This window comes from Esox lucius, chromosome 10 (genome assembly GCF_011004845.1).
Source record: "Esox lucius isolate fEsoLuc1 chromosome 10, fEsoLuc1.pri, whole genome shotgun sequence".
Taxonomy (NCBI): Eukaryota; Metazoa; Chordata; class Actinopteri; order Esociformes; family Esocidae; genus Esox; species Esox lucius.
Window position 1 is genome coordinate 9579574 of NC_047578.1, and position 15630 is coordinate 9595203.

At 45.7% G+C, this 15630-nt stretch overlaps 1 protein-coding gene across 3 annotated transcripts; it reads right to left on the reverse strand.

Moving 5' to 3' along the window:
• Window positions 1-1140: 1140 nt before the first annotated feature.
• fbxl2 (F-box and leucine-rich repeat protein 2) lies at window positions 1141-13427 on the reverse strand. 3 transcript variants are annotated; one of them, XM_029122853.2, is made up of 14 exons: window positions 12687-13427; window positions 10006-10067; window positions 8726-8780; window positions 8519-8593; window positions 6313-6407; window positions 5696-5860; window positions 5437-5563; window positions 5045-5119; window positions 4347-4474; window positions 4168-4228; window positions 3950-3994; window positions 3745-3801; window positions 3420-3632; window positions 1141-1324 (listed from the first exon to the last, which is right to left on the reverse strand). In XM_029122853.2, exons 1-14 carry the CDS (start codon window positions 12714-12716, stop codon window positions 1217-1219), a joined length of 1296 nt encoding a protein of 431 aa, XP_028978686.1. In that variant the 5' UTR covers window positions 12717-13427; the 3' UTR covers window positions 1141-1216. The 3 variants fall into 3 exon arrangements, with proteins under 3 accessions (XP_028978686.1, XP_012990969.2, XP_034150686.1); XM_013135515.4 differs by having other exon boundaries at window positions 4347-4477; XM_034294795.1 differs by having other exon boundaries at window positions 4347-4477; window positions 8726-9456; window positions 12687-12716.
• Between the last annotated feature and the right edge of the window lie 2203 nt (window positions 13428-15630).

The following is a 15630-nucleotide window of genomic DNA, read 5'->3' on the forward strand; positions in this document are numbered from 1 at the left end:
TCCGACAGACTGTTCATATCGTCCAACAGTAAGTTTGTTTTCATTATATTTAAAAGGAGAGATGCACAGATCTGATCTCCATCTCTGGATAGACAAGCAAGAACAATTACAATCAGCACTGAACAAAAGAGGAAAAATAAAGTAACAATTTGTTACGGCTAACTCCATTCCCAGGTTGAGTTGCCTATTGTAAATCTTTTTTTTTTTTTTTTTTGCCATCATTGCAAAACATTCTCTTTACAAACAAAAACTGAGTCTCAACGGCAGGTTCTCAAATGCACAAAAAAAAAAAAGTAAAATGGCTAGTTCTGTACTTCCTGTTTTTACTTGTGGTTGTCCCGGCTGCCCCAGGATGGATGGGGTATAGTGGCGCCCCCTCCCAATGTGAGTTAAAGAGAGCCATCCCAGCATGCTCTCTGCTCTCATCCAGTATAATTTCACTCCCCCCCCCCCAGTTTTGGTTGGAGCAGGTTGATTCAGGGCACGGTCACACAGACGTGGCATGTTATGGGTTGAGACGGAGTTCCTCCCAGAGTGATGGGTTGTCCAGGGGTTTGGTATAAAGGGAAATAATCTGAATGTTGCCGGGCAAAATGAAACGCATGGCCGTTTCACGATAACACTCGTCTTGTAAGCGATCCACAAACGCACTTCCACGTTCACATTCAGTACCATCGCACCATCATGAATAATACTGTCCACCATTTTATGGGTTGTAGTCCTCTGCCTCTTTATGACCACCCACTCCACCCTCCCCTCAATCCTAGTCCAGACGTTGGAGGAGCATGGGGCTGGAAGGTGGGGGCAGACTCACAGAGTTCCATCAGAGAGAGAAGACCCCCTCACCCTCCCCTCCCTCCAGCCCCGCGGAGTGCAGTGTATTGACCAGGGTCGTGTTCAGTAGGCCAGAACGCTGCAAAATGTCTCGCAACAATATATATATATATATAGATTTTTTTTTTTTTTTTATCATCTGAAACATTCAGGAGGAACCTCTCACTTCCCCAATAATCCTCTGCCGCTTAGCGCCCACTGAACACAACCCTGCAGATACAGGTTCCAGGGTGTCGTGGTTGTGGTGGGTGGTGCGGGGGGTGGGGGGCTCAGGGTCGGACTCATCGTGGGTTGGGGGGGGGGGCGGGGAGGCGGTGGGGGGAGGGGGGGCTCACAGCAGTAGGACCTGCAGGCAGAGCTGCCCCCCCCTGGCCCTCCACTGTCAGAGGATGATGCAGCAGCGGCACAGCCTCTGCCCCCCCCCGTGCACCGAGGGGGGGGGTGTCACCGGGGCGAAGTAGGCGTGGACCTTTATCTCCGGGAGATGGGCCTGGGGGGAAAAGGAAGAGCGACAGCGCCTTAGGTCTTGACGCCTAATAAACCGTCACACTGTTGCACAACGCAGATTCAAGCTTCTGCTTCGAGACACAAAATGAGACCGTTTTTACCTTGCGCCCTCCGTCTGAAGGAGACGCTGTGGTAGGGGACCCACTGCTGAGGAAGTCATGACAAACCTGGTTGCAATTTGCCAGATGAGATCAAATTAAAGTTTTTTTTTGTCGAAGCAACCATCTCTGTGCTTTGCTGCCCCTGTTACTGGGAGCCTTGAAGGCGTGCATGACATCGTGAAATCAGAATACTACGGCATTTTGAAGCACAGACACATGCACAGACAGACCCCTGAAGGGGGCTTGAGCCCCTGCCCTTAGACTCATCAAGTGCTCTTTTTGCCCATCGGTGCCTGCATTCTATCTGCGTGACACAAGTCATTCATGAGCGTGCGTTGTCCGATTGCGTGATGCGCATTTCGCAAGCTGAGGTTGTGTGGAAACCGCCCGGCCGTCAGCATATACCCGGGGAGACATTTCTTGCCGCCAATCAAACAAAAAGTGGAGGAGTCCAAGGCGGTGAACACATTTGAGAGGCACTATACCAAGAGCTTTGAGAAATCTAGAAGAACAACAATCCATTGCTCTTACAAAAGAGACTTTAGAGTTGGGTTGAATTGGACCCTGTGGGTCAGGAACCACAGTACTCTGGTAGATTCTATCATGATGAACACAGAGCTAAGGAGTTCAGAGAGCACTTGATATCCAATTAAACATGCTGACAAGATGCGTACACCTTGCCATTCACTCCCAAGAATAGATCCCTCTTCGCAATGAGGACTGTCAACACAGTTCACGATCCATTTCCTTTGCCTGGTTCATCTTAAATGCAAAATAAATTGTCAGTAGAGGTGTATGAGTTCCAGAGCCCAGCTCAGCACACCTCACATGTTGAAATGTTCCTGAACTCAAACAGATCCTTAACAGACCCAAATTCCTGGAGAAACCAAATACACAACTGCCAGAATTCCCTGAGGACCAAGGCAAGGCCAACGTTTCCTTTTGCTTTTTTTTTCCCCACAAGAAAACTGTGTTATTCAACATAAAACGCCTTAAAGAGGACCGGGATAGCGACAAAAAACACATTCGGTTTCAGAAAAGACAGCATGGAAAAAGGAAGACTACCTGCAAAGAGAAGCGGCTCCACCTGTAAGGTCGATCCAATTACCTGACTTGATCCAATCACTAAAGTAGAAACTATAGAAGTGAACTGAGGCCTTGTGAACTGTACACACCTTGGTTGTTCTACACATCAAAAGATCCACTATCCGGTCCACTGGATGATGAGGCTTTGCAGATAGCCTGCTGTAGACGACTGCGCTACATTTTTAGTTCAAGTGAAGGGCTGAGTGTGTCCAAACTTTTGACTGGTACTGTATGTCAATGTGGCCAGAAGATGAAGACTGAATATCGACAATGCGGTACAAATTGGCTCAGCAGCACCCAGGGTGGATGTTCGTACAGGGTTGCTCCGTCACGGTATTGCGACACAATTTCGGTTGTTTGCATGGTAATGTGCTCTCCTCGGGCATGTGTGTGCTGACATGTACTTCCTGAATGGGCAGTGTGTTAAGAAGCAGAAGGCTTGGAGAGGCGTGAAGTCAGAGACATGTCTCGATCTAGTGTCAAACCCGCTGTGGAGTTGCTGCCAGGCGGAAAGGCCATTATCGTGAATTGGACATCACGAATAGGTCAGTGGCTGTTTGTTAGGGAAGTCACAACAAACATAATACTCTCCAATATTTTACATGACAGCCTGCAATGTTACAATAAACATTTGTATATGGCAGTTTAATACAACAATTTCTAAATTGCACACTCGCTCGCACGCTCGCACACTCGATCGCACACTAGCTCGCACACACACTCACAATAAACATGTGTATATAGCAGTTTAATACAACAATTTCTAAAGCAGCAACATTAGCTTTAACAAACCACAAATCCCACTAGGCCATGCAGGTGTTTTGTCATTAAAGCTACAGTAAAAATGCTTGGCAAATGTAGTGAAGTAAGGGAATGATGATTACCACTGACCCGTATGCGTTTGATGCCAGCCCTGGTGACCTGCTGACAGTCATAGAGCTCTATCCTCTCCAGACGGTGGCAGTTCTTCAGGTGCTCCAGAGTCACGTCTGTGATCAGAGGACAGTTATCCAACTCCACCACCGTGAGGCGCTCCTGTCCACACACACTACTGCTTAGCGCCCGGATGCCATCGTCTGTTATCAACTCGCAGTGGGAGAGAGACTGGGGACAGAGGACGGACAGTGCACACTGTTACATATTGTAACATGCACACAACATACACACACAAAGACGCAGACATACAGATGTTATAACCAAAACTCCCAATACGTACCAATGCTTGCAGGCAAGGGCAGTGAATAGCAAGCTGGACTAGGGTGTTGTCAGTCACCTGTGAAAGGAGAATAAGTATGGAGATGAACCCAGATAAAGTGCATAGAATCAGACAGACCGCCTCAAACAGAATCAAACAGGCACAATCAAATGTCTGCATTTCTTTACAGCTGCATTTCTGAGAGAAGTACCCCAGGAATTCTTACCAAAATACATTCTTCTAAATCCATTTTTTCCATCTCATGACAATTCTGTTGAAATAAAACATATTTCAGGGTTTGATTTGTAAAGATTATGTAAAACAGATTCAGATCAGTAAAAACACAGATGAACAGAAAAAAAAAGAGAGAAAAGGGAATGAGGAGAAAGAGACAGAAGAAAGCGGGGAGACAGAGAGAGAGACAAGTAAAAGAAGAGGACTCACTCTGGCCAGTACAGTGAACCCGGCGTCCGTAACATGTGAGCATCGAGCAGCCTCCAAGATCCTGACACACACACACACTTTATGCAATAAGTTATTCTGTGTATGGTATGCTGTGCTTATCAGTAGACCTCATCCGCAGTTAGGAGGAAAAAGAACGGAGGAAATTGCTCATTCCTTACTTAAGTCGGGGGCAGTTGAGACCGAGAGCTGTGAGAGAGGCATCTGTAATGTTACTGCAGCCAGAGATACAAAGAATCTGCAGCTTGTGGCACCCCCGACACAGACTGACCAAGCCATCATCTGTTATCTGCTGTTAATACACACACAGCAATCTGTCACCTGCCTATAAATAACACACATCACACACTTTTACTGTATTTCAATTCCTACTTCCAGACGCTCGCACTCTCGCTCTCACGCACACGCACACGCTCGCTCTTTCACACGCACACGCTCGCTCCCTCACACGCACACGCACGCTCGCCCGCTCGCTTCTAGCCCGCTCTCTCTCTCTCTCACACAGTCTCTCTCTCTCTCTCTCTCTCTCTCACACAGTCTCTCTCTCTCTCTCTCTCTCTCTCTCACACAGTCTCTCTCTCTCTCTCTCTCTCTCTCTCTCACACAGTCTCTCTCTCTCTCTCTCTCTCTCTCTCTCACACAGTCTCTCTCTCTCTCTCTCTCACACACACACACAATCTCTCTCTCACACAGTCTCTCTCTCTCTCTCTCTCTCTCTCTCACACAGTCTCTCTCTCTCTCCCCTACTCAGTCTCTCTCTCTCTATGCTCAGTCTCTCTCTCTCTATGCTCAGTCTCTCTCTCTCTATGCTCAGTCTCTCTCTCTCTATGCTCAGTCTCTCTCTCTCGCTCTCTCTTACTGAGCAGGACTGCATGTTGATAGTGGTTAGTTCAGGACAGTGTTTCTGGAGGTGTTTCAGTGCTCCATCCTCCAACTGCAGAGTACACGACACAGACACCAATCACTACAAATAAACCATACAATAATTTGTGAGTGTGAGTGTGAGTGTGTGTGTGTGTGTGTGTGAGTGTGTGTGCGCGCGCGTGTGTGTGAGTGTGTGTGCGCGTGTGAGTGTGAGTGTGTGTGCGCGTGTGAGTGTGAGTGTGAGTGTGAGTGTGTGTGTGAGTGTGAGTGTGAGTGTGAGTGTGAGTGTGAGTGTGAGTGTGAGTGTGAGTGTGTGCGCGCGTGTGTGTGAGAGTGTGAGTGTGTGTGTGTGTGTGTGTGTGTGTGTGTGTGTGTGTGTGTGTGTACCTGTGTGCATCCACGTAGGAAAAGGGCTCGTAGGTTGTTACAGCCCCGGGCCAAAGCCTCAATGCCATCCCTGGTGATCTGGTCACACCACGACAGGTTCAACGCCTCCAACATTCGACAGCCATCACTAAGGAGACACACAGAGACACACACAGACAGATTCAGAGGGATCGAGAAGAGAGCAGCACAATTCTGTACTTCATCCGCAACGGTTTTGCACAATATAGGAAAACGGGTGGTGTTTTTGACACACCCTTACCTGAGAGCTTTGAGGGAGTGGTTGGTGATGGAGACACAGGAGGTGAGGTCCAGCTGTCTGAGTTTGCAACAGAACTTGGAGAGGCTGAGACAGGTGCTGTCTGTGATCTTAGTGCAGCCGTTCAAGTTCAACACCTCAATGTTACGGCAGTTCTGGGAAAACGTCCTGAAAGACAACAAACACAGTCGTCATACTGAATCGAAGCGGAGAGTCATGTGGAGCAGTAACTGAATCGCAGGGAGTTAAAAGCATTAACTGAATCGCAGGGAGTTAAAAGCATTAACTGAATCGCAGGGAGTTAAAAGCATTAACTGAATCGCAGGGAGTTAAATGCATTAACTGAATCGCAGGGAGTTAAATGCATTAACTGAATCGCAGGGAGTTAAATGCATTAACTGAATCGCAGGGAGTTAAATGCATTAACTGAATCACAGGGAGTTAAATGCATTAACTGAATCACAGGGAGTTAAATGCATTAACTGAATCACAGGGAGTTAAATGCATTAACTGAATCACAGGGAGTTAAATGCATTAACTGAATCACAGGGAGTTAAAACAGTAACTGAATCACAGGGAGTTTAAACAGAAAGTGCGTATCAGAGGCCCTGTGGACTCACTTCATGGATGCATCTCCCACACTGAGACATCCCCTCAGGCTTAGCTGTCTCAGGAAACCCCCACATCGTTTGGAGATGTTCTCCACAACTCTACCCTGGAGAGAGAGAGAAGTAAGAACATTATACCCCTCTACGAGTGAGCGAGAGACAGAGAGAAGTAAGAACATTATACCCCTCTACGAGAGAGAGAAAGAGAGAGAGAAGTAAGAACATTATACCCCTCTACGAGACAGCGAGAGAGAGAAGTAAGAACATTATACCCCTCTACGAGTGAGTGAGAGACAGAGAGAAGCAAGAACTTTATACCCCTCTACGAGAGAAAGAGAGAGAGAAGTAAGAACATTATACCCCTCTACGAGACAGCGAGAGAGAGAAGTAAAAACATTATACCCCTCTACGAGACAGCGAGAGAGAGAAGTAAGAACATTATACCCCTCTACGAGACAGCGAGAGAGAGAAGTAAAAACATTATACCCCTCTACGAGACAGCGAGAGAGAGAAGTAAGAACATTATACCCCTCTACGAGACGGTGAGAGAGAGAGAAGTAAGAACATTATACCCCTCTACGAGACGGTGAGAGAGAGAGAGAAGTAAGAACATTATACCCCTCTACGAGACGGTGAGAGAGAGAGAAATAAGAACATTATACCCCTCTACGAGAGAAAGAGAGAGAACATTATACCCCTCTACGAGACAGTGAGAGAGAGAGAAATAAGAACATTATACCTCTCTACGAGAGAGAGAACAACATTATACCCCTCTACAAGAGAGAGAAAACAACATTATACCCCTCTACGAGTGAGAGAGAACAACATTATACCCCTCTACGAGTGAGAGAGAACAACATTATACCCCTCTACGAGAGAAAGAGAACAACATTATACCCCTCTATGAGAGAGAGAGAGAAATAAGAACATTATACCCCTCTACGAGAGAGAGAACAACATTATACCCTTCTATGAGAGAGAGAACAACATTATACCCCTCTACGAGAAAGAGAGAACAACATTATACCCCTCTACGAGAAAGAGAGAACAACATTATACCCCTCTACAAGTGAGAGAGAACAACATTATACCCCTCTACAAGTGAGAGAGAACAACATTATACCCCTCTACAAGTGAGAGAGAGAAGTAAAAACATTATACCCCTGTACGAGACAGTGAGAGAGAGAGAAGTAAGAACATAATACCCCTCTACTAGAGATGGTGAAGAACATTAAACAAGTCTGTAAACATGTAAACATAACCAAGATGTATCCCAGTATATCTTTAAAACACTGTACATAGCTATAAATAACATTTTAACTGCCTCGGTCCATTTACAAATTTTGGTGTGATGTTCACTTCAAATTTCTGACTTAATTTTTTATTTCATATTTGCCACATGGTTTGGCAATGTAAAAACAATGTTTTCCCATGCCAATGAAGTCCTTTACATTGAAAGAAAGAGAATATTTAATCAGTTCATCCTGAAGATAGAAATAATATTTAACTAGTTAACCCTGGAAAGAGAAAATATTTAACCAGTTATCCCTGGGGAGAGAGAATATTTAACCAGTTAACCCTGGGGAGAGAGAACATTTAACCAGCCTTTGGGGAGAATTCAACTACAGGGGAGATAAGGAGAGATAATATGAAAATGGATACCACTGCTGAGCACTGAATCCAGGAACTCAGCGGTCATTCGTACCTAAGAATTGCTCTTAGCCACTAACTGTAGAATGGGTGGGTCTACGTTGAGAATATTAGTGACAGGGAAAAAACACTAGCTACAGATAAGGATATTATTTTGGAAGCAATAAGGTGTCATAACTTCATTATATTGCAATATTAGCTTCTTTTCAAAAAGGAAGTCAATTCATTTTCAGCATTTTAATTTCCATGACTGACCAGAACACATGGTGGTGTCATGGCTTCCTGTCGCTCCACAGAATGATCAAGATGAATTAACTGAATCACATTAGAGTCGGGAGAATCTCTATACATACCAATTAAACACAGAGATTATACAGCAGTCCCAGTCTATTCCCAGACCTACTGTATGTCACCATCAACTGCCACACATAGGGACACATACCCCGCCATGACCTACACAATTCCCTCACCACACCTCACCCTGACGATCTGGCCCCCTCGCACACCCACACACCTCACTCTGACCTCTAAACCCCTCTCTCTGACACTCCTCATCCTGACCTCTCACCTCTATGTCTGTTTGGAAGTTGAACAGGTCAATCTTCTGCCAGTTACTACCATCCAAGGCCAGGACATTCCATGCCTGAGAGAAGGGGAGGAAAAAGACAGAGAGACCATAACGGTGTGGTCATACAGAAACCACACACCAAAGCGGCGTGCAGTAGGCGAGATGTTCAATGATAACGCGAGGCCTGTGTGTAGGGGCGGGACTTACCTTTGACACCTGGCCACATCTGCACAATGTGATCACATCCAGATAGGAGAAGATTCTACAGGGAGAGGATGGCATGTACAGGGAGGGAAGGTTAGCATGTAGCCTTACAGAGGAATATGACAAATGAGTGAGCATTTGGCTATTAGCAAACAAGAGTAAGCCAGTAGTTGAGGGCCCAAACAGACACAACAGACTTTAGTTTTTATTTAAACACACACTGACTCCTGCTCACTCTCTCTCTCACACACCCTAACAAACACACTCTCACAAACAGACCCACACACCCTAAAAAACACACACATGCCCCAGCGGACACTCATATACACACAAACACACACTGGAGCAGTCCATTCCCTCTCATGGACAGAGAAAAATGCTGTGTGTGTGTGTGTGTGTGTGTATATATGAGTGTTAGCCAGGACATGTTGGGGCATGTCTGTCTGACATGTGGGCCAGCAGAATAGAAGAGCAGGCACTCATGTGCACGCGCGCACACACACCTCATCGATCAGTGGCTAATGGACACACTGACCAATCAGAGGAGAGCTGATCGATCTTCTCTCTGATGACTGGCTAATGAGCACAGCCGAGTTCATTGATTGGCTGTCCGCTGTAATAACACACACTCTGGGGTCCAACACACACACACATACTGGTGTGTAGGTGGGTTCTGTCTGTCTGAAATTCACACAGCTGGATTGAGCCAATGCGGAATTCCTCACCAGCAGAGGCTATTAATAGCACAAACACAACAAATATTTTACACACACGCCACAGCAACGTACAGGTACCGGGAATTTAACCCACTTCACTGCCACTGCATCAACTGAGCTACTGTGCGTGTGTGTGTGTGTGTGTGTGTGTCTTAGTGATCTTAGTGATCTTAGTTAGATTAATAGGATTTCTCACAGCTGTCATAGGACATGTATGATGCTCGGTAGATCTAGCAGGCAGACATACATTTCAAAGGTCTCAAACACAGACACACACACACACACAATACATACACCAGACTGTAAATCTGGTGTTTTGTGGTTGTATGTGTGTGTGTGTGTGTGTGTGTGTGTGTGTGTGTGCTAGCTACAGTATGCGTCGTAATGTCATATAGCAGCTGTGTGTAATCCTATTAATCTGAGATCTCCCTCACACACACCCACACACCACTCAAGGTTAACAGTCCGTTAAGTGAGGCCAACCATGTCCTTGTTTAATAAGTTACCCTCACTTTTAATCCCTGGTGTGTGTGTGTGTGTCTGTGTACAAGTGTGTTTGTGTGCAACCTGAGCAGCAACTCCTTGGGAAGCTTCTTGTTAATGGGAGCTTCATCGCTGTTGGAGAACACCTGGAGAGAGAAACAACATCCACATCAGAGCCACTGTCACCATGGTAACAAGCTCCCCATAGGACACACACACACACACACTCATGCATGCACTCTCACAGGAGCACAGACGCACGCATTCTCACACACACGCATTCTCACACACACGCATTCTCACACACGCGCGCACGTGCAAACACGCGCACGTGCAAACACGCGCACGTGCAAACACGCGCACGTGCAAACACGCGCACGTGCAAACGCGCACGTGCAAACGCGCGCGCACGCACACACAAAGAAATACAGGGTTGTGAGTAAGGTTGATTTAGGAATGACCAAAGGTTGATTTGGGAATGTTGAAGTTACAGCTATTCCTATGACAAACACAGCCCCTAGTAACACTATTACAGAAAGTGAGGGGGAGAGAGAGACAGAAAAGAGAGGAGAAGCTAGTGAGACGGAGTAGCATCATTTACTGGTGAAGATTCTGCAAGAGGAACATTAAAGAGAAGTTCCCGTGAACTTATTTAAATATATCTATGCATTTAGACCCTCCGCTTCATGCTGGATATGTCAATATGTGGTTCATAAATGCATAAACTACCAATAAGCAGAATTACTGTCTTACAAAAACTAGCCCAAAAATCCCTGGTTTGAAAGCTGAAATTATTTGGGGGAATTCCTATTTGATTTTCAACATTTTGAATCGCAAGCATCCAGTGTTCCCTGGTTCAATCCTACCTACAGCCAGCATAAAAGCATTCCAAATTGGGGAGTGCCTCTCCGAGACCCGTCTGCCGGCACTAACAAGACCGAGTGCCAAGAACAGAGAATGCTGGACCTGTGAGTTATAATATTCCCTAACCTGTAGCTCCTCACATTCAACCATAGGAACTGGTTTGTTTACCAGCCTGCTTGTAAGAGGCTTAGTGAGCAGCACAATCGGGGAAATGACTGTGATGGCAACACCCCACAAACCTCTGGATGCACATACACACCCACACAAACAGAACAAACACAGAAACACTCAAACACACACTCTTCTACAGAGAATAGCCTCCCATACCAGAAGTTAGAGTGGTGTCATGTCAACCTCAGATCTTTAATGAGAATTTGTGATGTGTATACAAAATGAAACCCACACACGCACGCTCACACCCACTAGTGCACCCACAAACAAGTGTGCACACAAACACACACACAGACAGAGATACCGTGGGAAGCTAACCCACCAGACAGGAGGCGGTAGGCCTACATGACACAGTAAATATCAACACAGCAAGATAACCATTACAAACTGCATGCTCCCATCCATAGTGTGTTAAACAGGACACAATGACTATCCCCTCCACATGGATATATAACATATAGACCTTGTCATGTTGGCTGTTTTTATTATATTTCTGTAGTGGACCTGGACGGTTTTCAGTATGAGGAAATAGATGGCTGGGCTCTATATAACATGTATGTAATTATGACATGTCATCCCAGCCCGTACAGCCCTATAGGAATGTTGTCAGTCCCGGCCTCTACTAGCACCCAGCCCTGTTGATCATGCCGGCCTCTACTAGCACCCAGCCCTGTTGATCACGCCGGCCTCTACTAGCACCCAGCCCTGTTGATCACGCCGGCCTCTACTAGCACCCAGCCCTGTTGATCACGCCAGCCTCTACTAGCACCCAGCCCTGTTGATCACCCCGGCCTCTACTAGCACCCAGCCCTGTTGATCACGCCAGCCTCTACTAGCACCCAGCCCTGTTGATCACCCCGGCCTCTACTAGCACCCAGCCCTGTTGATCACGCCAGCCTCTACTAGCACCCAGCCCTGTTGATCACGCCGGCCTCTGCTACTACCCAGTCCTGTTGGTTGTCCCGCCGTCTGCTAGGACCCAGCCCTGTTGGTCACGCCGGCCTCTACTAGCACCCAGCCCTGTTGGTCACCCCAGTCTCTACTAGCACCCAGCCCTGATGGTCACCCCGGCCTCTACTAGCACCCAGCCCTGTTGGTCACGCCGGCCTCTACTAGCACCCAGCCCTGTTGGTCACCCCAGTCTCTACTAGCACCCAGCCCTGATGGTCACCCCGGCCTCTACTAGCACCCAGCCCTGTTGGTCACCCCGGCCTCTACTAGCACCCAGCCCTGATGGTCACCCCGGCCTCTACTAGCACCCAGCCCTGTTGGTCACCCCGGCCTCTACTAGCACCCAGCCCTGTTGGTCACCCCGGCCTTTACTAGCACCCAGCCCTGTTGGTCACCCCGGCCTCTGCTAGAACCCAGCCCTGTTGGTCACCCCGGCCTCTTCTAGTACCCAGCCCTGTTGGTCGCCCAAGCCTCAACTAGCTCTCGGACATGCCCGTCGCCCCAGCCTCAACTAACAACCCTATCCATCGACCCAGCCCCTTGTGCGCCTGTTGCCAGTTCCATGTTGCCGCTGTCAGCTGCGTCCGTCTGGACAATAACAGGATTTCGGATTACCCTTGACCAACAAAGCCTCAGCTCCCTTCAGCATGTAAATTTAGAACAGCGCACGGTCCGACACGCGCGCGCGCACAAGCACACACGGTATCACCCTACGGAAACCCTTGTTTTTTTATATCCGTTTACAGACACAATTCCTTGCCCATTTCCGCAACTCTTACCTCGAACCTGGCCTTGGTGATGCCGTTCATTTCTGCGGTGCAAAGTAGTGTGTTACCGCACACACACGTCTGGGGGTAAACCTTTGGGTTTTGCGAATACCGTTTTGTTTTTGTCGCCTGTGTCGGTCGGAGAAGAGGCTGGACGGTGCGCTCTCCTCTGCCGGCCACAAGGCTTTTTCTCCGGGGTGACAGTGGGATTTAGTCCGGGGCGGCCTGAAAAAGCAGTAGTCTAGTCTTGGAGCCCGACGGCTCTCCAGTCCGTCTCATCACACAGCCAGCTACCAAAATAACAATAGTAACATGGACGAGGTACTGGTGACCTCACTTCCGCCTCTCAGACAGCTCCCAGCGCAAATCAGCTGGCCTAAATATCGCTCCTTCTTGCTTGAGCAGTTTAAAAGGTTTACAGTTTGACAGCTTTGTCAAATATATTTTATCCGTTAATAAATTATAGACCAACCCATAATGTAACAATGTATTATGTTATTCTTGTCGTTTCCTTCTGTGGACAGGGGAAGGGAAGGGGAGGGCTGAGGCGGTGACATCATTTCTGCGGGAAAAGCACGCGTGGCCGATTTGTTTTGATTGCGAATTCTCTTTGCATCCCCGATATTCAGCCCAGCATTACCTACATATCCCCAGGTCGGTTAAGAGCAAGACAGGTCCCTGAACTGTCACACGGACACTCTTCGGTTCTGGATCCAAAAATACTGAGATACAGGAACCCCAGCATTTTGTACAAGGAATGTGCTGTCTATAAAAGATAAACCACTCAGTCATCCTTTTAGTCTACAGTCTCGGCAACGCGTAAACATATTCGAGTCGTTTTATACTAGATATACGTTTATTTCAGAATATGTCATTTCATCGCAGCTCTCCTTTATTTAATCAACAAAAGAGTATTTACATTGGATGAGAAGTACAATAGTGTTCAGTGATCATTTTAAAATAGCTAAACGGTTGAAGACAGACATAAGCCGGGAGTTGTTTATCTCATATAAAAGAATCCATCCTAGATCTCTAGCCTAGTTTCCAAAAATGGTCAGTAGATGGCGCGGTTATACTGCTACAAACATTTATTAGGCTACCTACTTCTGTACTACATTGTATACAAAGCAATGTAACAGGTTAATAAAGCCTAATATACACCAGGGATTGCCCGATGTGTGATTATTGTGAGTATTCATATACCTACACATGAAATATATGTAGGAACCAATATTACAGGATTCTTAGTTTTTTTCTTATAGACGTTTAGAACAACAAATCCGATAATATTTCTAGTAGACTTGCCTTATAGAATTATTGCAGGAAATCTGGGATTAGCCCAGGGGTACTACAGAGGGTGGTGCCAGTAGCCAGCACTGTCCAGTTTTAAGTGGTTAGTAACAGAATATAGTTGCCTAAATACTTTTTTGGTAGCTTGGGCACCTGTGATCTCAATTGAGGAAGAAGTCTGTAGAGTGGGTTCCTACTGGCGCATAAGGATTCCGGTGTAGACTTGGCTTAGCAAGCTGCATGTCATGAACAACAATTGCATCAGATGTGTTTTGGAAGACATTTTTTAATGTTACCTGTCCTCGGTCACCTGGGAGTTGCAGCAACGAAGCAGGGCCTTAATTGCAAAATATATATCAACAAATAGGAGGATAATTTTTTTATTTTTTAGTAAATGAGAATTCTGTAGGATGGTTAAAACTTATGCTAAAAATAATGTTTTGTAAGGGCGCGCACGCATGTATGCATGCGCGTGTGTCAGTATTCAAGTGACTTCATGCATGTGGCTTGTGTATGTGTGAGTGTTCCCATATGATGGCATATTCCCCAGTTCCCCCTCCACTCTATCAGCATTCCATAATTAAGAATGTCTCAGTAAAAGTCAAATTAATTAACTGATATCTTTAAATAGAACAGTTCCCCACTAATCCTTGCTGGCTTAACGGCTTGGTGTAGAATGTTTTCTGGTAATCAAATATCTCAGTAAATTTCAACAAGTATATTTCCTTTATTTCATGCAAACAAAAATCTCAATATATGTAGAATGTGGAGGTTTTTCTCAGAATATATGTACATGTTATATTCGGAGAGAGGTATTGTGTGGCATTTTCACACACAATTAATGTTTAAATCTTTATCTATATGTTATATATTGTAAACCAACATTTTTTATTCTCAAATCCTCTCTTCCCTAATCTCTAAATCTTATCCACAACCTAAATCTAACCCCAAAATCCTATCCTTAACCCTAAACTTAATACTAGCTCTTAACCTAAACCCTAAACCTAGCTACTAACCCCTGACAATAACACTTTTACCCTAGTCCCTCTGAATAAGAATGTCTAAGATAAGTGGGGTGATACAGTCCTCACCAGGTTCGGAAAACATATACAACTGCATATACGCACACACAAGTTTTGGGTCACTTGAACCATCCAGAAGCCACGCCCTGAGTTACCAGATTCAATCACCCCTATTTTCAACAACCATATATAATTCCCCCAGAATATCTACAGATGAGTACAAAAATACTGAATAAATAATCTTGAATTATTAAGATGGAAAATACACTTATTCAGTTTTTCATTGTGATAACATCAGCCTATATTTGCAATATATTCTCAACTATACCAAGCAGTTTCTAAAAGAAAAAACAGTGGCAATGTTCATTAGAGGCAGTGTTGAGTCTATTTGGCAATGTACATTCCTAACAATTTGAAAGTAGGCTAAATGGTAAAACCGACCTCTCTATGAAAGACAAACTGTTGTTCAATATTTCGTTTATTAATATATTATGTAATTTCTATTAATAAATAAACTGTGATCACATGTATTACATTTATCGCAAAGCGCTACTCTAGCCTATGACCCATAACACAAAAAATCCACATTTGCTACCTGTTTATTTACAGTGTTTCTTTCCAGTAATTAATGCTGTATCTGTCCA